General features: G+C 33.8%; 3 protein-coding genes across 3 annotated transcripts; 1 reads left to right on the top strand and 2 right to left on the bottom strand.

The window, feature by feature from the left end:
* Positions 1-2,813: 2,813 nt before the first annotated feature.
* On the bottom strand, positions 2,814-7,624 carry LOC106102558 (eukaryotic translation initiation factor 3 subunit J). The gene is made up of 7 exons (XM_013282075.1): positions 7,291-7,624; positions 7,133-7,218; positions 6,892-7,002; positions 6,205-6,346; positions 4,907-5,071; positions 4,329-4,468; positions 2,814-3,478 (listed from the first exon to the last, which is right to left on the bottom strand). Exons 1-7 carry the CDS (start codon positions 7,310-7,312, stop codon positions 3,416-3,418), a joined length of 729 nt encoding a protein of 242 aa, XP_013137529.1. The 5' UTR covers positions 7,313-7,624; the 3' UTR covers positions 2,814-3,415.
* Positions 7,625-7,979: 355 nt separating this feature from the next.
* On the top strand, positions 7,980-13,429 carry LOC106102618. Its single transcript, XM_013282158.1, has 13 exons — positions 7,980-8,105; positions 8,290-8,393; positions 9,041-9,112; positions 9,184-9,336; positions 9,401-9,599; positions 9,816-9,983; positions 10,240-10,403; positions 10,644-10,775; positions 11,133-11,201; positions 11,459-11,602; positions 12,122-12,247; positions 12,512-12,609; positions 13,167-13,429. Exons 1-13 carry the CDS (start codon positions 8,015-8,017, stop codon positions 13,342-13,344), a joined length of 1,698 nt encoding a protein of 565 aa, XP_013137612.1. The 5' UTR covers positions 7,980-8,014; the 3' UTR covers positions 13,345-13,429.
* LOC106102617 (insulin-like growth factor-binding protein complex acid labile subunit) lies at positions 13,430-16,776 on the bottom strand. The gene is made up of 2 exons (XM_013282157.1): positions 16,736-16,776; positions 13,430-15,712 (listed from the first exon to the last, which is right to left on the bottom strand). The coding sequence occupies exons 1-2, from the start codon at positions 16,743-16,745 to the stop codon at positions 13,566-13,568; spliced, it is 2,157 nt and encodes a 718-aa protein (XP_013137611.1). The 5' UTR covers positions 16,746-16,776; the 3' UTR covers positions 13,430-13,565.
* Positions 16,777-16,969: the final 193 nt, after the last annotated feature.

The raw sequence follows: 16,969 nt of genomic DNA, 5'->3' as shown, positions 1-16,969 counted from the left end.
TGCTTACAAGGGATGAAGTTTAAACTAATCTTACTAATTTTATAAATATGAAAGTTTAGGTGGATGGTTAGATGTTTGTTAAAGTTAATAACATAACATCTATAGCATAGATATAGAGGATAGTCTGGAAAAACACATAGGCTATTCACTTTTATTTTTTCAATTCTACGCGGACGGAATCGCGGGCGAAAGCTAGTTTATAATAGTTTGAAGGAATTGTAACATTCACAAAGTTACCTGCCGCCTTTATTAAGACGCCTTAGAGACTGTAAATGGTATACAATATATTTAAAACTATCCAAAGGTCTCTAAATATGTAATTCATTGTGAGATTCTATAGAATCTTAGTCCGGAAGTGACGACGCGATACAATAGAAAAGTAAAATTGTATTACAGTTTTGTCACTTCCGGATTTCGTAATAGGTAATCCTTTGCCAAATGATACTGTATAGATAGTAATCTTTATTACCTTAGCATTGTAATATTAATTGGATTTTCTAAATATCTAACTGATATTATAAATGCGATTGTTTGTTAGTGTGTATATACTGCTGTTTGTATCTCGATAAAACGTACAGATGTAGAGGATATTTTGGAAGACAAATAGGTTACTTACTTATGTTTTATTTTAAACTCTATGCGGAGGAAGTTGCAGGCGAAAGCTAGTAAGACAAATATGGCTTAAATATAATATAACGCCATCTATCGTTATTTCAAGGTTATCTAAAACATAGCGGCATTACTTCCTTGGTAAAACTTATACTAAATTAAATACGAGCTAGGTTTTTTACGTTTTCACAAAAGGAATCATTATCAACATCCACGCATTTTAGTCTCAAGGGCTAAAAATGTTAAAATATTTGTTTTTTCCATACTCATAACCCTGACCTGCATCCCACAAACATTCGTAAGTTGAGCGGACAAATAGTTCTACCTTCATCTGATTTAATATATTTGAAGACAATTATGAAAGCTTTTCAAATCATCTCAAGTTGGTATAAACAAATAGAATAAGGGATAGTACGTATAATGGCCACCATTTATAGATTTCGATGTCTGTTAATTTAATTTCGTCTTTGTAAAACGGTACATGGTTGACTATGCCCGTCACCCTCTATTAGGGTAGGCTCCGAGCCCCTCGGTGGGGACGTATAGTAAGCTGGTGATGATGACGATGAAGATGAAAACGGTACATGGGCAATAAAACTCTACGTTAAAAATCGTATAAGATTTGATTACTCTATTTTATTATTTTATGCAAAGTACAATTTAAAACCTGCTACACGCGATCAGTTTATTAATGTGTAGGTAACATTTTAACTGTCAGTTATACTGTACAGTTTTGCACGGTAGTTATTGTACAGATCGATTGGTTCACTAATCAAATGTTTGTAGAAATCCTGTTCTAAGCTTCCAAAGATGCGCAATTTAGTAAAACGTCGCCTTAATTAAATTCGATTAAAAACTAACTAATCAACGTCTTGCAAAAAGCTTCGAGTTAACGGAAGATAAAGCACTTGTGTATCAAATAAAGCACTTCGATTTTTTTACTTTTGTCGTAGTATTGCAGATATATGACGCTTTTTACAGAATTAGGCATATTTTTAAATAAAAAATCTATCGAGAAAAGTTTGTCCAATCGTGATTCTTTTATACAAGACTTTAGTTAAAGGACTGAAGTTACACATACTAAAATATCACGAATCAAATCTTTCTAGAAATCCTGTTTTAAGCTGCCAAAGTTGCACAATATAAAACGGCGCTTTAAAACTGAACGTTGTGGGCTTCGGTAAATATCCTCCCAGTCATAGAGTAAACATTGTCGAAGTCTAACGCAATATAACATTGTAAGCTACTAATGTGGTTTAGGTTGAATATCGTAAATGTCATTAAAGTTTTCTTAAATTATTTTACGAAGGTCAAAAAACAATTGTATGGTGAAAATCTAATGAGTAATGAAGTAGACCTTGTTACAAATTACTTGAACACATCTGCCGTTCACTTAATGGTTTTACGTTCACTAATGTCTTATTTTTACTTCTTACTAATATTATAAATGCGAAAGTTTAGATGGATGGATGTTTGTTAGAGTTTGTAGACTAAAAGGCTGACCGAATCTCGATGAAATTCGGTATAGTCAAAGAATAGTACTTACTTTTGTTTTTTTAATTCCACGGGGACGGATTCGTGGGCGAAAATCAGTTGAGAGCATTTTTTTTAAATGTTGATTTAAAAAAATAAAAATGGACTTGAGTTAGCTATTTGTAATCATTTTTTCAAATCTACTGTCTTTGTTTTTTAACTGTTGCTAATCTTCCTATTGTAAATGCGAAAGTTTAGATGGATTTTTGTTAGTTTGTGGTCTAAAATGCTGAACGGATTTCGACGAAATTTGTCATAGATTTAAAGGATAGTGTAGTACATATCTGGTTACTTTTATTTTAATTCCACGCAGACGGTGTCGGGCGAAAGCTATTAATAAAATTTACTTAAAAATGTATCGTCAGCCATTGTCCGGTCATTTTGTTAATTTATCAACTTAGCTGTTGCTCGCGACTTCGAAGGCTTTTAATTTAAAAAAAAAAAACTAGCCCATGTTGGGTATTCACCGATAATGTAAGTTTTTATTAGTCGAATGATTTATGGAATCAGTTTTAGTAGTCTGATTTTAATACATACAAAAATACAAATATTTGCATCTTAATATAGGAAATCTTTAAATATGGTATCTAAACATCACATTTTATATTTTTTTTAAAGTTGTAAAAAACCTTAGTAACATGAAAGGGGGTTTATGAATAAAAAATGCAAAATATATCACAATAAAAAAATTTATTATCTATATAACATAACATCGGACCATAACCGTAGAATGACTTACATTTTTGTATATCAGCTTGTATAACATGGCGCGTCGAATAGATCTTATAAATGTAAACATTTGGGTAAATATTCAACCTTATTTACTCAAATAGCACAAGCAGCGATATTAATCAAGATAATAAGTCCTTAAGACTGTAATTTTAATGACCGATTTATTTTCAAAAATCCATATTTTCAGCTAAAACGCAATTAATTTTGGAAACACAATACATGAGTGTTGAAAAAAGTCACATTTTAGAGGGCTTATTTAAAATTCTTGATAAGCGAAATTAAAAAAAAGGGTGATGAAAATCAGCAATACATTGAGCACAAAAAAGTATCAAAATATATAGTTTATGATGGAAGATCTATTTGGACTAAAAAAAAAGAAAACTCGAAATTTCTCTTTACAAGGTCGTTACATTTACATAAATAATCTGTAAAAACTAAACCCTTAGTTATATGTAAATATTTTCTGTATTTATGTTTAAATAAATGTATTATTGTGAAGATAAGTTTTGTATTACGAGACCAGTTTACGCCATTTTAGTGTTTACATGAAATCGTCGTAGTCGTCATCGAAGTTGCCATAAGCGTCGTATTGGTTGAGATGCGCCTGAAAAAAAAACTTGTTAAAAAATCTTACAAATAAATGAAAAATATGCTAAGAAGTAACTAAAAAACTATAGACTGAGATTTTGAAATTTAAACTATTTGTTAAACGTTTGGAAAGCCATCTTTTTGATAGTAGCCCTTGAATAGAATATTTTATTTATATACAGTATATTATGTAATTTTACACAAAAAAAACATCATAAAATTATCCTACACCACGACGACACTCTATATATGTTGTATTGTAAATTGTAACCAGCGCGCCCGCGGACAAACCAATTATATGGTTTTTGCGGGGCCATATTTGTGCTTATTTTTTAATTTGTGTCATGTAATATTTTCAATAAAAAAAAAATTAAAAGCTTTTAACTTTAATCATACTAATATCATAATGAGATGAGTCTGCAAAAAAAATTGCTAAAAGATATTGCAAAAAAAAAAAAAGAACTAAAAAACTATATAAATTTGTATAGATGTAGGTAGTCTGGAAGGGCAAAAAGACTTTTCGCTTTTGTTTTTTGTTACACGCGGACGGAGTCGCGGATTTTAAATAAAAAAAAAAACAGTTTGAAACATGAGAGTTTCAACCTGAAACCATATTACTGATAATTTAAACTGCCAAAAACATTTCTTTGCTACCATTACTTTTTATTGTAACTGAAATAAGTAAATTTTTTAAAGACTAGTTTTGTAAATAAGATATATCATAAAGTTAATTATAAAATATTAAAGTGCCTTAGGAAAAAATATAGAAGTCTTTCCCTAGACATATTTTCATTTCTCTAAGAGAGGGGGCTGCCCTCAAGCCCCCCCCCCTTGTGACGTAAAACTGCAAACTAAAAATTACTTACATTGTCACCTTCAACTTTTAATTTAGCCTTGCCCTTGCCCTTAGCGGGTTTCTTTGCCTTGTCGCTCTTCTCAGCTTTCTGTTTCTCGATGTAAAGGTTGTCCACCGTCATCTTTATCCTCTTTATGTCTGCTGACGACACTGAAAAATTAAAAAAATTAAACCAGTCACAAAAAAGAATCACCAAAAAGAATTATGAAAATCTTCTAATCTATGACAAGCTTTGTCCCGCGACTCCGTCCGCCTGGATTAAAAAAAAACATAAGTGAGTAGCCTGTATGTTCTTCCAGATTATCCTCTACATTTACATTTATACCAAATTTCATTGGTATAGATGTAGAGGATAATCTCTAACAAACATCCATCCATCCATCTAAACTTTCGCATTTATAATACTAGTATGAATATCACATAACTCTGAAAGAAAATTTCAAAGATCATACTGTAGTCCAAAAATCTAGAAATTACATAAAATAAAAATAATTTAACAATTATTAATGGAATATCACTATATACACATCCTATAGTCATCATACTTAAATATAAAAATAAAAATAAAGTGTATCAAAAATGACTTACTTTGTACAATAATGTTTTTAACAAGATCATCAACGAATCCAGGGAACTCCTCCTTGGCTTTGTATAGATTGATCTTTTTGCAGAGCAAATCCCCAAACTCGGCAAACTCCTCCTTACTTGTTGGGTGGAAACTGTCCAGCTTGCCGACAGCACCTTCGGAAACACCTGGAAACATACAATTATTGTTAACTAAAACCACATTCCCTTTATAACATAAAATATACCAAATGACAGAAAAAACTTCTTTAACACGGAATTTAAAAAATATTGCTCTGTATTACATTCCTGCATGCATCTACCTTCTATTTTCCAATCAAAGTTCTGTCAAAATACCTCTACCCATTACGAAGGTATCACACCAGTAAAATTATGAAAGTGCAAATTAAAAATAAAAGTAACCTATCATATCAATAATTGTAGTAAGTCTCATGACAATCGGCCCAGTCGTTTCAGAGAATTCCCAGAACAAACACCACTTGGGTACAGTCATACAGATTATTTTTTAATCCGGAATTGGTTATTACATCATCTTGGTGAAATCTGGATTTTTCTCTTAATATTACATATCATTGTTGAAGTTTTAGAACCATAGATGTCCAAAATAGCAACTTTTCAGGAGAAAAAAAATTGCATAACTTTGTAGATAAACTAATACATACATAAAAAAGTTACATTTAATGTAAAATAAGTGTTTCCTGGAGTGTGTAGGCGAGTAGGAGAGTTAAGTGTAGGCTGGAATGATGAATCTTAAGATTCTCTAGTGAATGGCATAAAAATGTTGATATAGCCAAAAAGTTACTTATAAGGTGAAGGGTTACTAGAACTTCAACAATAATATCCATTTTAAAATATGTATGAACAAATCTTACTAATATTAGTAAGATTATAAATGCGAAAGTTTAGATGGATGGATGTTTGTTAGCGTTTGTAGCCTAAACGGCTGAATGGATCTCCATGAAACTTCGCACAGATATAGAGCATAGTCTGGAAGAACACATAGGCTACTTTTTATCCCGGTTTATAGTTACGGTTCCCGTGGGATTCATTAATTTAGTTTTTTAATGTTTACTCAATCATTCTGCAACAGTCTTCAATCTCAATCTTATTGAAATTTAGCACAGATATAAAACAAAGTCTGGTGTACACATGGGAATAGGTTTAACCCCGAGAAATGTCCGGTTCCCGAGAGATACATAGCTTTTTGTTATTTACGTAGTTCGTATGTTTTCTAATACAACGCGGACGATGTCGCGGGCAACATCTAGTAAATTATGATGTATTAAGAATTTATATGTTACCAAAGGTCTCCATGGCAAGTCGCAGGTCCGATTCCTCTTGTAACTTCTGTTGCCGGAGCTTCTCGGCCAGTCTCTGTTCAGGTGTGAGCTCTTCTAATGCCTTCTCCGCTGCAAGGCGTTCAGCTTTCTCTTTTTCTAAGCGCTGAAATTATTTATATTAAACAAATTATTTTATCTGTTCAATTGCAGTTTTTACAAATGGTAGTTTACAAATACTTCACTATCACTTTAGTGTTACAATATTTATTGCATCAAAGAGAACATGAACATTTGTTAAGCAAATTCTGTATAGATCTAAATTGCATGGTGTCTTAAATCTTTAGTTATGTAATTTTATTTAAAAAGGATCTTTATTTCCTAATATACTTTTCTTCTATCAAAGTTATTTTACAATTTTATGGTATCATTTAACTACAATATTTTTCTTGACCAATATTTTTAAAGTTTATAATTAATTACAGAAATAAAACCTACATTTTGTTGTAAAATTAAAACAAAACATGTTTGATTACATTTAGAGGCTTATAATTATTAATTATAGAATTAATCCATATTTTTAGGTAGAATATTCAACATATTGCATATTGCCACACTTTAATTCAAGATATATCAATACTACTTTTGTACTGACCTTGTCATAATCTTAGTATGTGTAATATACATAATTAGAGAATTTTATAACGTTACCTCTTTTTCTGCTATTTTGTCTTGTATTTTCTTTTTAGGTTTTGGTTGAGATGGAGCAAGATCCTTTTTCTCTTCGTCTTTTTTTTCTTCTTCCTCATCCTCCCAACTTTCCTGCAAAATAAAATTGACGTCAACACGTAAGCAAGGTTGAGGTTATATCAACTAATCAAAGTGAAATTCATAGAAACATTTACACGCGCCAAATGACAAACTAAATAAACACTTGGCAGCTGTTTCTTACCTTTACGACCTCTTCCTCGTCCTCGCCTTCCCATTTGTTCGAAGACGTCAACGTGGTCGGCAATTTAGGCTCAAAGTTATCTGCGTCTAAAACAAAAGTTACCCTTTATTATCGTATTTCTAATTAAACCAAAAATTTCTACAATAATTAACACGTACCCCAAGACATATCGGGATCCATGGTTGTCGATTTTTTGTTAGCACCAATCCGATTTTGTTACCTTTTCACGTGAAGACAAAATCAGACAGAGGCAACTTGCTGGTTTTTTATCACAAGATGTCTCCAGGGTCGACTGAATTACAAACAACAATATACTCAAGCGGATTTTGTCAAACGAATGTGATATTTCTGCAATATCCGCGACCGAATTGAAAAACAACGCACATATGACATAATTTAGGCGAATATACGACAGAATTACAATCAGAACTTGTTGCGTAAAAATAAGACTCCATGGCAGACGATAATTTCTGATTCACTAAAATTTCAATATGGCGGAGTTTAGTGCAGTGTTGCCGTTGTCACATTGCCATAACACAAAATCCGTAAATGTTTCCAGATTTTTCCTTTTCAGGCAGTAGTTTGTTAATAAAATATACATACTCTTTGCGTTGTTTTCATTATTTTTCCCACTCTACCTATTTAAAATGGGAATAGGAAATTGAGTTGACGAGAAACATGAAAATAATATTACAAGACTTTTTCTTCATTTAACTTCGGATTTGATTTTACTATTTTCTTCATGAACTTTAAAATTAAACTAAACTAGAATTCATTAAAATAAATTCTTAGCTTCCTAGATTTTAAATTCCCCTTTTAAGATAACGTGTATAACATAAAGTCCTAATTCAATAATCATATTTTTAATATATCTGTTTCCTAATGGCCAAAAGGAAAATAGAAATATATACAGACGTGTACACCGAAAAAGATTTTGATTACATACTCAATAATTCTAAGGAAAATATTATTTGTAAGTTACATTTAAAAAATAAAGCGAAATGTTATTTGTGCAAACTACCATAAGGAAATATCTAACTTTCTGTTATGGTCAGTTCGACAAGGTGTATGAATTGACACGTCAGACTAAAGAGAACTCTTATTAGTAGTATGCCAAATGAAGTGTTGAGTATTATAAGATATTTATTTTCCTCCAGGTGCACAAATATATTGCAGTTATTTTGGTTATTGCACCGCACTTGATCATCTTTTCATGAAAATGAAATTAGATTGGAGTGACGGGCAGGCGGTTCTTCTAAGAGTAAGTTTTTTTTTAAACGACCATAACAAAGAACTGTTTAGTCTATTTTGGTTTGCTACAGATTATAAACAATCCTGTTCTAAGAAATAATCGCTGGCGCGAATTAGCATAGTCTCGGCTCCTATTCCGCAACTCAGCACTTGTGGGTAATCACTGCCACTTGTACAAATGTTGTTGTCCCTATTTTTTCAATGTGTAAGTGAAGGATGACAATATGCGTTTATAAAAGTGTTAATGCAGTCGACATCCACATTAACATTGTTATATTTTTCTTGGTATTCGTAACTTGATAGTTAATAGGCTGAACTTACCATGTATTATTAAAAATTGTTAGAGTTAAATTAATCGTATTATTAATTTTATATGTGTAAAAGTTTCGATGGATGTATGTTATTGCGTATACGGCGTAACGGATCTCGAAGAACACTGATGCATAACAATTTGAAAGAAGACATAGACAATTTACTATTTTTTTTATTCTGCGCAGATGAAGTCGCTGACCAAAGCTAGTTAATTAAGATGTTCGGTGTTAACATGCAATAAGGGATGATACGCAATTCTTTAATACTGGCCTATTTACAGCTTTTGAAAGATTGAAAGGGAACAGAGGATATCTGAATAGTACTTTATATTTCTTTTCATTACAGGTGGCGGTCGATGAAATCGATTCATTAGACCGATTTAAGGGTCAAAGTGAACCTGTATTTTTATTTATTCTGGTTAGTTATAGGTGAAGTTTTAACTTTTGCTATTGAGACATGCCAGTCTATTCCTGTTTCTACATTTTCAGAATAGAAGAGTAATAAATGTATTTCGCGGCGTTGATTATGTTACATTCGGAGAGGTCGCGAAGAAAGAGATCGAATATTTTAAACAATTTAAAGAAGGTTGCCATATTGAAAGACAAACGTATGCTATAGATGAGGCAACACCCAATGAAGTTGTAGGTATCTTTTTACTATTAATAATTTTATGGAAATAAATTAAAGTAACAAATCTCCATTTAGGAATGGTTGAATGCTCGTAAAACAGAGAGAGAGGAAGCAATAGCGACCGCGTTAACCCTAAAGGCGTCACGCCAAGAAGCTCGTAAGAAGCACCGGGCTGAGCTGATGGTGCCTCACTTACGGCATCTTAATTTCGTGCTGTACTGGCCTCATATGACACACGCCCATCCTGAACTCTACGAGCGATGGGATCCTCACAGTTGAGTCAGAAAATACGTAATACTTTCGAAACAAGATAATAAGCATGTGGTAGCTTGTCTTCAGCACTGCAACTTCCTGTTAGACTGTTTGGATAACACGCAATCTAGTATTCTATAGATTATGGATATCTTAACCTTTTGATATCTTTTTAAAAGCATTGGAAAGGTAACTTCATCATCTTTCTGCAGGCTGTACTATCTTTGAGACTTTACAGATATAATAATGGTCGGTCGGGAGGAGATACATCTGACAAAGGAGCTGGCGGAGGACGTGCTGTACGCTGGGGATGCTCCCGTCAACGAAGCCTCTATGCACGAACTGCTGTCAGCACCGGCACTGGCGATTTGTTTTAGAATATTGGATAATGAGAGAAATTTTGTTGGTAAGGAATACCTAACAAATGTATTGAATAGATAGAAAAAGACCTAGGTGACCCAAGAATAAGTCGAGGTGGTGCAGAACCGAGGCAATTAAAAAGTATTGTCGAAGAATCACTTTGGGTACGCCACGCCACTCTGATTACTGACACTCTCAGAGTTTGATATCTCTAACTCGACGACACTAAGTTAAGCGGGTAGTTAAAGTTAAGATTAGAAATAACTTGTAAATGTTTCATCACACTACATATTTTATTAAAGAACTGATAAGGAAGATCCTCTACGAAGAAATACCTGCCTTAGACGAAACTAAGCCTATATCTGATCAGCCTCCACAGAAAACTGCTTTCGATTTGTATAAATCCTACAGTCTGTCCAAGGAAGAGATATTGGAAAACCGTCGAGAAGAAAGAGACAAGAAAAAGGTGAAATAATAAGTTAATATAGGACTTATCTTAAAATGTCATTTATTCACTCTCTTACAGTCTCTGAAAAAACTTAGTAACGATTGCTAGGTTGACAGTGTGCCAGTGCTAATAAACGATTTCTGTTAAGTTCCTTCCTTTGTAGCAAATCGTATAGAAATGTCGATTCTTAAGAGCCAACATATGTCTAAATTAATATTATTCTTACACTCAAAATTCAAACATAATGCTCATTTTAAGGCCCAGGCCAGAGAAAGTCGTGCGCGACGTTTATCTGAGATGCAGCGAATGGCGCGCCAAGCTATAGAAGAAGCCATTGAGGCTAAGCGAGTGGAAAGGGAAGCAAAGAAAATTGAGATTCTTAAAGCTGGTGTATGTATGACAAATTTGAAGGGGATTTTTATTGAAAGGGCTTATAGAATGCTGCGTCTTAGACTCTTAGACTCTTTTAAATGTATGCTACAGACGTAGGATGTGCGTCCTCGTCGGCATCTAAAAAAGTATTGATCAATAAAATTGACTAATTTCGTGGCACGTGTGTCTACCTGTTCTCTAGCGGTTGTTTAATGTTAATTATTTGTCAATGAAGAATCTCTTGAATTTAGAATATGTTAAAAATATTCCTTATCGACTTTCTTACATTATTTCTTATTATAGAATAAGTCTTTGTCTAAATTTGAATCTTACACATAAGTACACTGCACGAATCTTTTTATTTTTACTTTACAGAATCTGACAGCGCTTGAAGAATTCGAACGAAATTCTTTGGATACAGAAGTGGATATTTTAATACCGGAGGTATATTTCAATAATCAATAAATAATAAATCTTAATTCTTATTAATATTATACATTCTAAAGTTTAGATGAATGGATATTTGTTAGAGTTTGTAGCCTAACTGTTGAATGGATCTCGATGAAATTTGGCATAGAGGTTAGTCTGGAAGAACACATAGGCTACTTACTTTAGTTTGTTTTGTGATTCTACGCGAATAGAGTCGCGGGCAAAAGCTAGTATAATATATAAGGCTTAGTTTCATTATGTTTTTTTTATAGAATTTATCAGATGAAGAATTGGGAGCTAGTAGTGAGGAAGATGACGAAGAATATTTTCCACCAGCTGGTCTTCTAATACCAGGATTTTATGCTCCGCCCAATGAGATAGCTAAAGTCAACGGATTGGGAGTCCTATTTCCAAAAGTGAGAAAGTTACACGAATCTGTAGTGTAGTAGTACTTGTATTATACGAAACTTCAAAGGCAAGACGCTGCGCTAAGCCATAAAGAACCAGAATTAGGAAGAATTTTGTTAGGTACACTCGCGGAAATTCACGGTATTCCAAATGAGAATAAAATGCCTTGTTCATAGCAACAAGACAAACTCCGCCACTTCCTACATACCACTAACTAGATAACAGTGAATGGTGCAAACGTAGGGACGATAATCAAAAAATCTATTTATTTATTAGCTGCGTTCTATTGTTTTTGTTCCGCGTCTCCTTTAATATTCAAATGATTATAGCTTTCAAGGCGGTACACCCCAAGTTTCCACGACTGTACCTTCAGTGCTCGGCGATATACGAGTAATGTCTGGTAATCATAAAATCACTCAAAAATTTGTAGAAATATGTTTAAAACACACTTTTAATTGTTTTAAAGCGTATGGAAATTGGTCTAATTAAAGCAAATTATAAAATGAGTAATACATTGATTGTTGCAGATTGTTTTAGAAAGTGTAACCCCTCAGCCAGAGTTTCTTCCACCGCACGTACTGGTGTTACTTGACATGACGAAGAGGTTTAAAACTGTGGAGATACTGGCTAAGCATAAAAACTCTGTTATACATGTAATTTTTTTTTATAACGAGTAGTATGTAATGTAGTAACTACTTATGGGTTAAATGGTCATTAGTATACAATAAGTATCGTTCCTTTTTTTTTGCTAAAGCTAATAGGTTTGTACAATAGTAGTAGAAGAATCAAAGAAGAACTCTCATGGCGAGAGAGAGTGAGGTAAAGACAAAAAAGTGCAAGAAAGAGACAGATAGTGAGAAATTTTAAACGAACTTGTGGAAGGAAATAGACCTTTTAAATTTGATGAATAATTTCAGATGGGGATATTTCAAATGACCGATATACCATTTTCTGATAGCATACACGTTGCTTATAGTGTGAAGCAGTTTGAGTCTCGTAAAGTAACAATTAATTTGTAAGTATTTGTTCCAGTACTCAATAAATCTTATTAAACGATAGGATAAGCTTGAAAACGTTCTACTGATGATACATAAAGTTTGATGTATTACACAATTTTTGTTTCAATGGTTATCTCTATCTACAATAATCATACTAATATTATAAATGCGAAAGTTTAGATGGATGGATGTTTGATAGAGTTTGTACCCTAAGCGGCTGAACGGATATCTTTGAAACTTAGTATAGATGTAGGGGATAGTCTGGAAGAGCATATTTTGTTTTTTAACTGTACGCGGACGGATTCGCGGGCGAAAGTTAGTACCTAATATTATAAATGCGAAAGTTTAGATGGATGGATGGTTTGTTAGAGTTTGTAGCCTTAATTACTAAACGGAATTAGATGAAATTAGGTTCAAATGTAGAGGATAGTCTGGAAGAAGATATAGGCTACTCACTTTTGTTTTTATTAATTCGCCGCGGTTGGAGTCGCGAGCGAAAGCTAGTAGATTGTAAACAAACTACGTCTGATTTTAACAGTAAATTACGATATGAACATAACTGAATTTATTGCAGAGACAACTTGAAACTAGCAGTGATGTTATCGGTACAAATAGACCTGCCTCTCTTGGGTCTGATGGACTTGAGTCCTAGTCACGTGAGTCGCGACACGACTGCGGGAGAGAGGGAATGCGCCGCCATCTTTCCTGTGGACTACGGTGATGATTACCCAGAATTTGAAGACTTCAATTAGCTTTATTATGGAAAAAATTATTGTGCATGCGACTTACATCAACAGGTTTCGAAAAATTATATCAACTTGATTAAAAAAACACAAATTAAAACTTTTATTTTATTGAAAAAAATGAAAATTGAATTGAAATATTTGAAAATACAAGTCTTAAAAGTAACAAACGTTATACACGTTAAACACTGGATACAATCTTAATAAGTTTTTCAAAACAAATAAGTAAACTAAACCATGTTAGCTCGCGTGCCATCTTGTTTGTCTGCCTCGTTCAGAACGGAACGCCAAATATATTTTCTTAAAAAGGAAGTCTGTTCCCTGACAGCTTCCAATATTTTTTGACTCGTCAATAGAAGCCTTTCATCCATTATCATATGCTCGTCATCGTCTCCAGTCTTGGATTTTCGGTAAAGGTTTTTAGGACCCGCAATACAAGGTATACCATTAAACGTATTTTCATCCATTGGCGAATTTATAACAGCCGGATGCATTTTCGAAAAACCGTTATTGTAATCAGTCAGTACATTTGACAACCAATCGCATGACAAATTATTTCCATCAATGTAAACTATAAGATCTGTTTTGTGATTGAGCCAAGCTTTACTTTCCAGACTGTACATATGATTGTATCTGAGTGAGAGGAATTTGAGGTACTTCAGATCGAGTAAAACCGCTGAGTCGAGTGAAGCAATTTGATTAAATGAAAGGTCGAGATTCACCAGAGACGTCAGTCCACGAAACACTCCATGATTGATGTTTTTCAAATTATTGTGGGATAATCTCAAAGTATGCAAATGTTGTACACAATAGAAAGACGATGGGTTGATAGTTTCGATTTGATTTGAGCTTAAATCTAGATTAGTAAGCGTGATCGGTAATTGTAGTGACTTTTCGTTTAAATCTGAGATTAAGTTTTTGCTCATATCCAGCTTAAGAAGAGCGTGATGATATCTTAACTTTACCTGCGACGGATCATTGATTTTATTGGAACGTAGAATCAATTCAATAAGGCCGTCAGCTTCTCCGGGGGCTAATACAAAAGTGTATAAATCATTGCTGGACAAATCTAATATTCCTCCTTCAGTATGGAAATTAATATGGAAATTTGCCACTTCTTGTATATCATTTTGGGTAAAATTTAAACTTTTTAATTTATTGGCATACATAAGACTTTTGGTAGGAAGATTTTCAAAACGATTGTTTGATAAATCTAGATTCTGTAAGTTATTCATGCGCGAAAATGTTTGGAAATCCAATCTAGTTATGAAATTGCCGCTTATATTGAGGAATTTAACGTTTGCTAGGTGCTCACTATTGACTAAGAAAGTGTTTAAATTGTTGTTTGAAACATCAAGAGATACTAAATTTATAATATATTGGAAGGCATTGTACTCAATGATGCTTATATTGTTATTAGATAAATCAATTTGAGTCGTAACATCTACCAATCCCTTCTTTATCTTAGGCATAATGTGTTCTTCAGAAGTAGCATTTCGAATAATCGTTAACTGATTTCCTGCATAAATGATTCTGCAAACAATATGCCCTTCGAAATGGGCCCAATGTTTGACAAATAATTTTGGAAAGTAATGTAACTCGTTATTTGACAAATCGATTGTTTCCAAATGGTACATTGTCTTGTCCAATGTTGCCTGATCGACTTCAGCAATATCATTGTCATTGAGGAATAAATGTTTCAAATTTAAAAGATTCTTATTAATAGCGCCATTTAAATATTTTATATTATTATCGTTAAGTCTAAGTATCCGCAGACTTGACAGGTTATTGAATGGTTCTTCCTTTAAGTCTACAATTAGATTGTGTGATAGATCGAGTTCTATTAGACTGACAAGCTCTTGAAAGACGAAACCGGTTACATCGCTGATTTCATTATAAGAGAGGTAAAGTTTCAATAATCTATTTGAATCCGCAAAAACAAATAAATCATCGATTTCACATAATCGATTATGTGATAAGTCGAGAGTATCTAAACGGCTTAGATATTGGAAGGGTTGACCGTCAATTTGCTTCATATCCAAGTTGGGGAGTCGCAAATTTCTTAACTTTAACGTGTACTCTAAGAAGGAGAGGTTGGTCTGCGGCCATGAACCGATTACTGTTAGTGAAGTTATACTTATAAGAAAATCTGTATCAGTTACATCAACGTTAATGTTTTGGTCGACGTTTGTAAGAGTGAGGTCGACAATGACATCGATATTCATGGAACCTTGACATTCCTGGTCGAGTGCAGCGCCTTTTATTGTGTTATAGCATTTCATTTTATATATGCAATAACCAAGTCGGTGGACATCCTGCTTGGGGCAGTTGCTAGCAGCTAGTGAAGCTGACAGCAACAAGAGCAGACACTTCGCAACTGAAAGGTAGAAAAACAGATCATTATTCTGATTGCAATTAAAAATGATACATGGCTTTAAAAAGAAACACAGATCAACAACAATTGTAATGTCTATATTCTTAGAGCGTGCGCACATCTGAAACTAAACTGTCGCACAACTGTTTAGTAACGCTTTGATTCCTATGAGCTTATATGGAGGTACGCAAACTACTCGAATTTTAGTTTTGGAAATAAACAGTTAAATTGGATGCGAAACAATCGATAATCGCACAACGCTCTCTGTCTGTCTGTCTCTATCTATGCTTCATCGCATCATAATCATCATCACCAGCTCACTATATGTCCCCACCGAGGGGCTGGGAGCCTACCCTAATAAGGGGTGTCTAGGCCATAGCCAACCATGCTGGCCAAGTGCGGGTTGCTTGACTTTACAGATATCTTTAAATTTCTTAGCCGACATGTGCAGGTTGCGTCACGATGTTTTTCTTCACCGTAAGGACGTCGGGTGAATTATGTACATATGAAAATTCGAAAAATCATAAATCACATTGGCACATGGGGGGATTCGAATCCAAGACCTGTAGATTACAAGTCAAGTGCTTAAATCACTGAGTCACCGATACTCAAGCCGAGCTGAAGCCGAGTGTTTTTATTTATAACATACGGTGGCAAACGAGCAAGCCACCTGAATCCGCCAAAATGGCGAAGCGAACGCTGCCCAAAGACATCCGTAATTGCAGATGCGTTGCCTACCCTTATCCGTCAAATCCACTTCCCCTTCCCATCCTTTTCTTATAAGAAAAGGTTGGTAAAGAGAAAGGTACTTAAATTAGGCCTCCGGCACCACACTTATCAGACGAAACGCGGAATTGCTTCCATTTCACGCCTGTCTTCTATACCTTCTTATACCGGGCGTGCCGGCCCATTCGTGCTAAGATGTTAAAGCGGACACTACCACTGTTAATGTGTGATGCTCTTAATCTTTTACTGTACATCGGTCAGGTTGTAAATGTTATTATGAAATATCAGGTACATACTTACCAAGAAACATTCTTAGGCTGATAACGGGACACCTTCTAGTGAATTCTGAAACGAAAAATTGCTCAAATAAGCATCATAAGACAATAATTCTTCGAGATGTCTAAATACGTAACTAACATTCGATCACTTGATAAACAAGGGTAAAAGTACATTTTAATAAGTGTTATAGTTAAAATTAGCTTTCGCCCGCGACTCCGTCTATGTGGTATTTTAAAAAACAAAAGTATGTGTATG

The sequence above is a fragment of the Papilio polytes genome, unplaced genomic scaffold (assembly GCF_000836215.1).
Source record: "Papilio polytes unplaced genomic scaffold, Ppol_1.0 DF823923.1, whole genome shotgun sequence".
In the NCBI taxonomy this organism is placed as follows: domain Eukaryota; kingdom Metazoa; phylum Arthropoda; class Insecta; order Lepidoptera; family Papilionidae; genus Papilio; species Papilio polytes.
The sequence above is the reverse complement of the archived record's forward strand: the minus strand, read 5'-3'. Positions and strand labels throughout refer to the sequence as shown.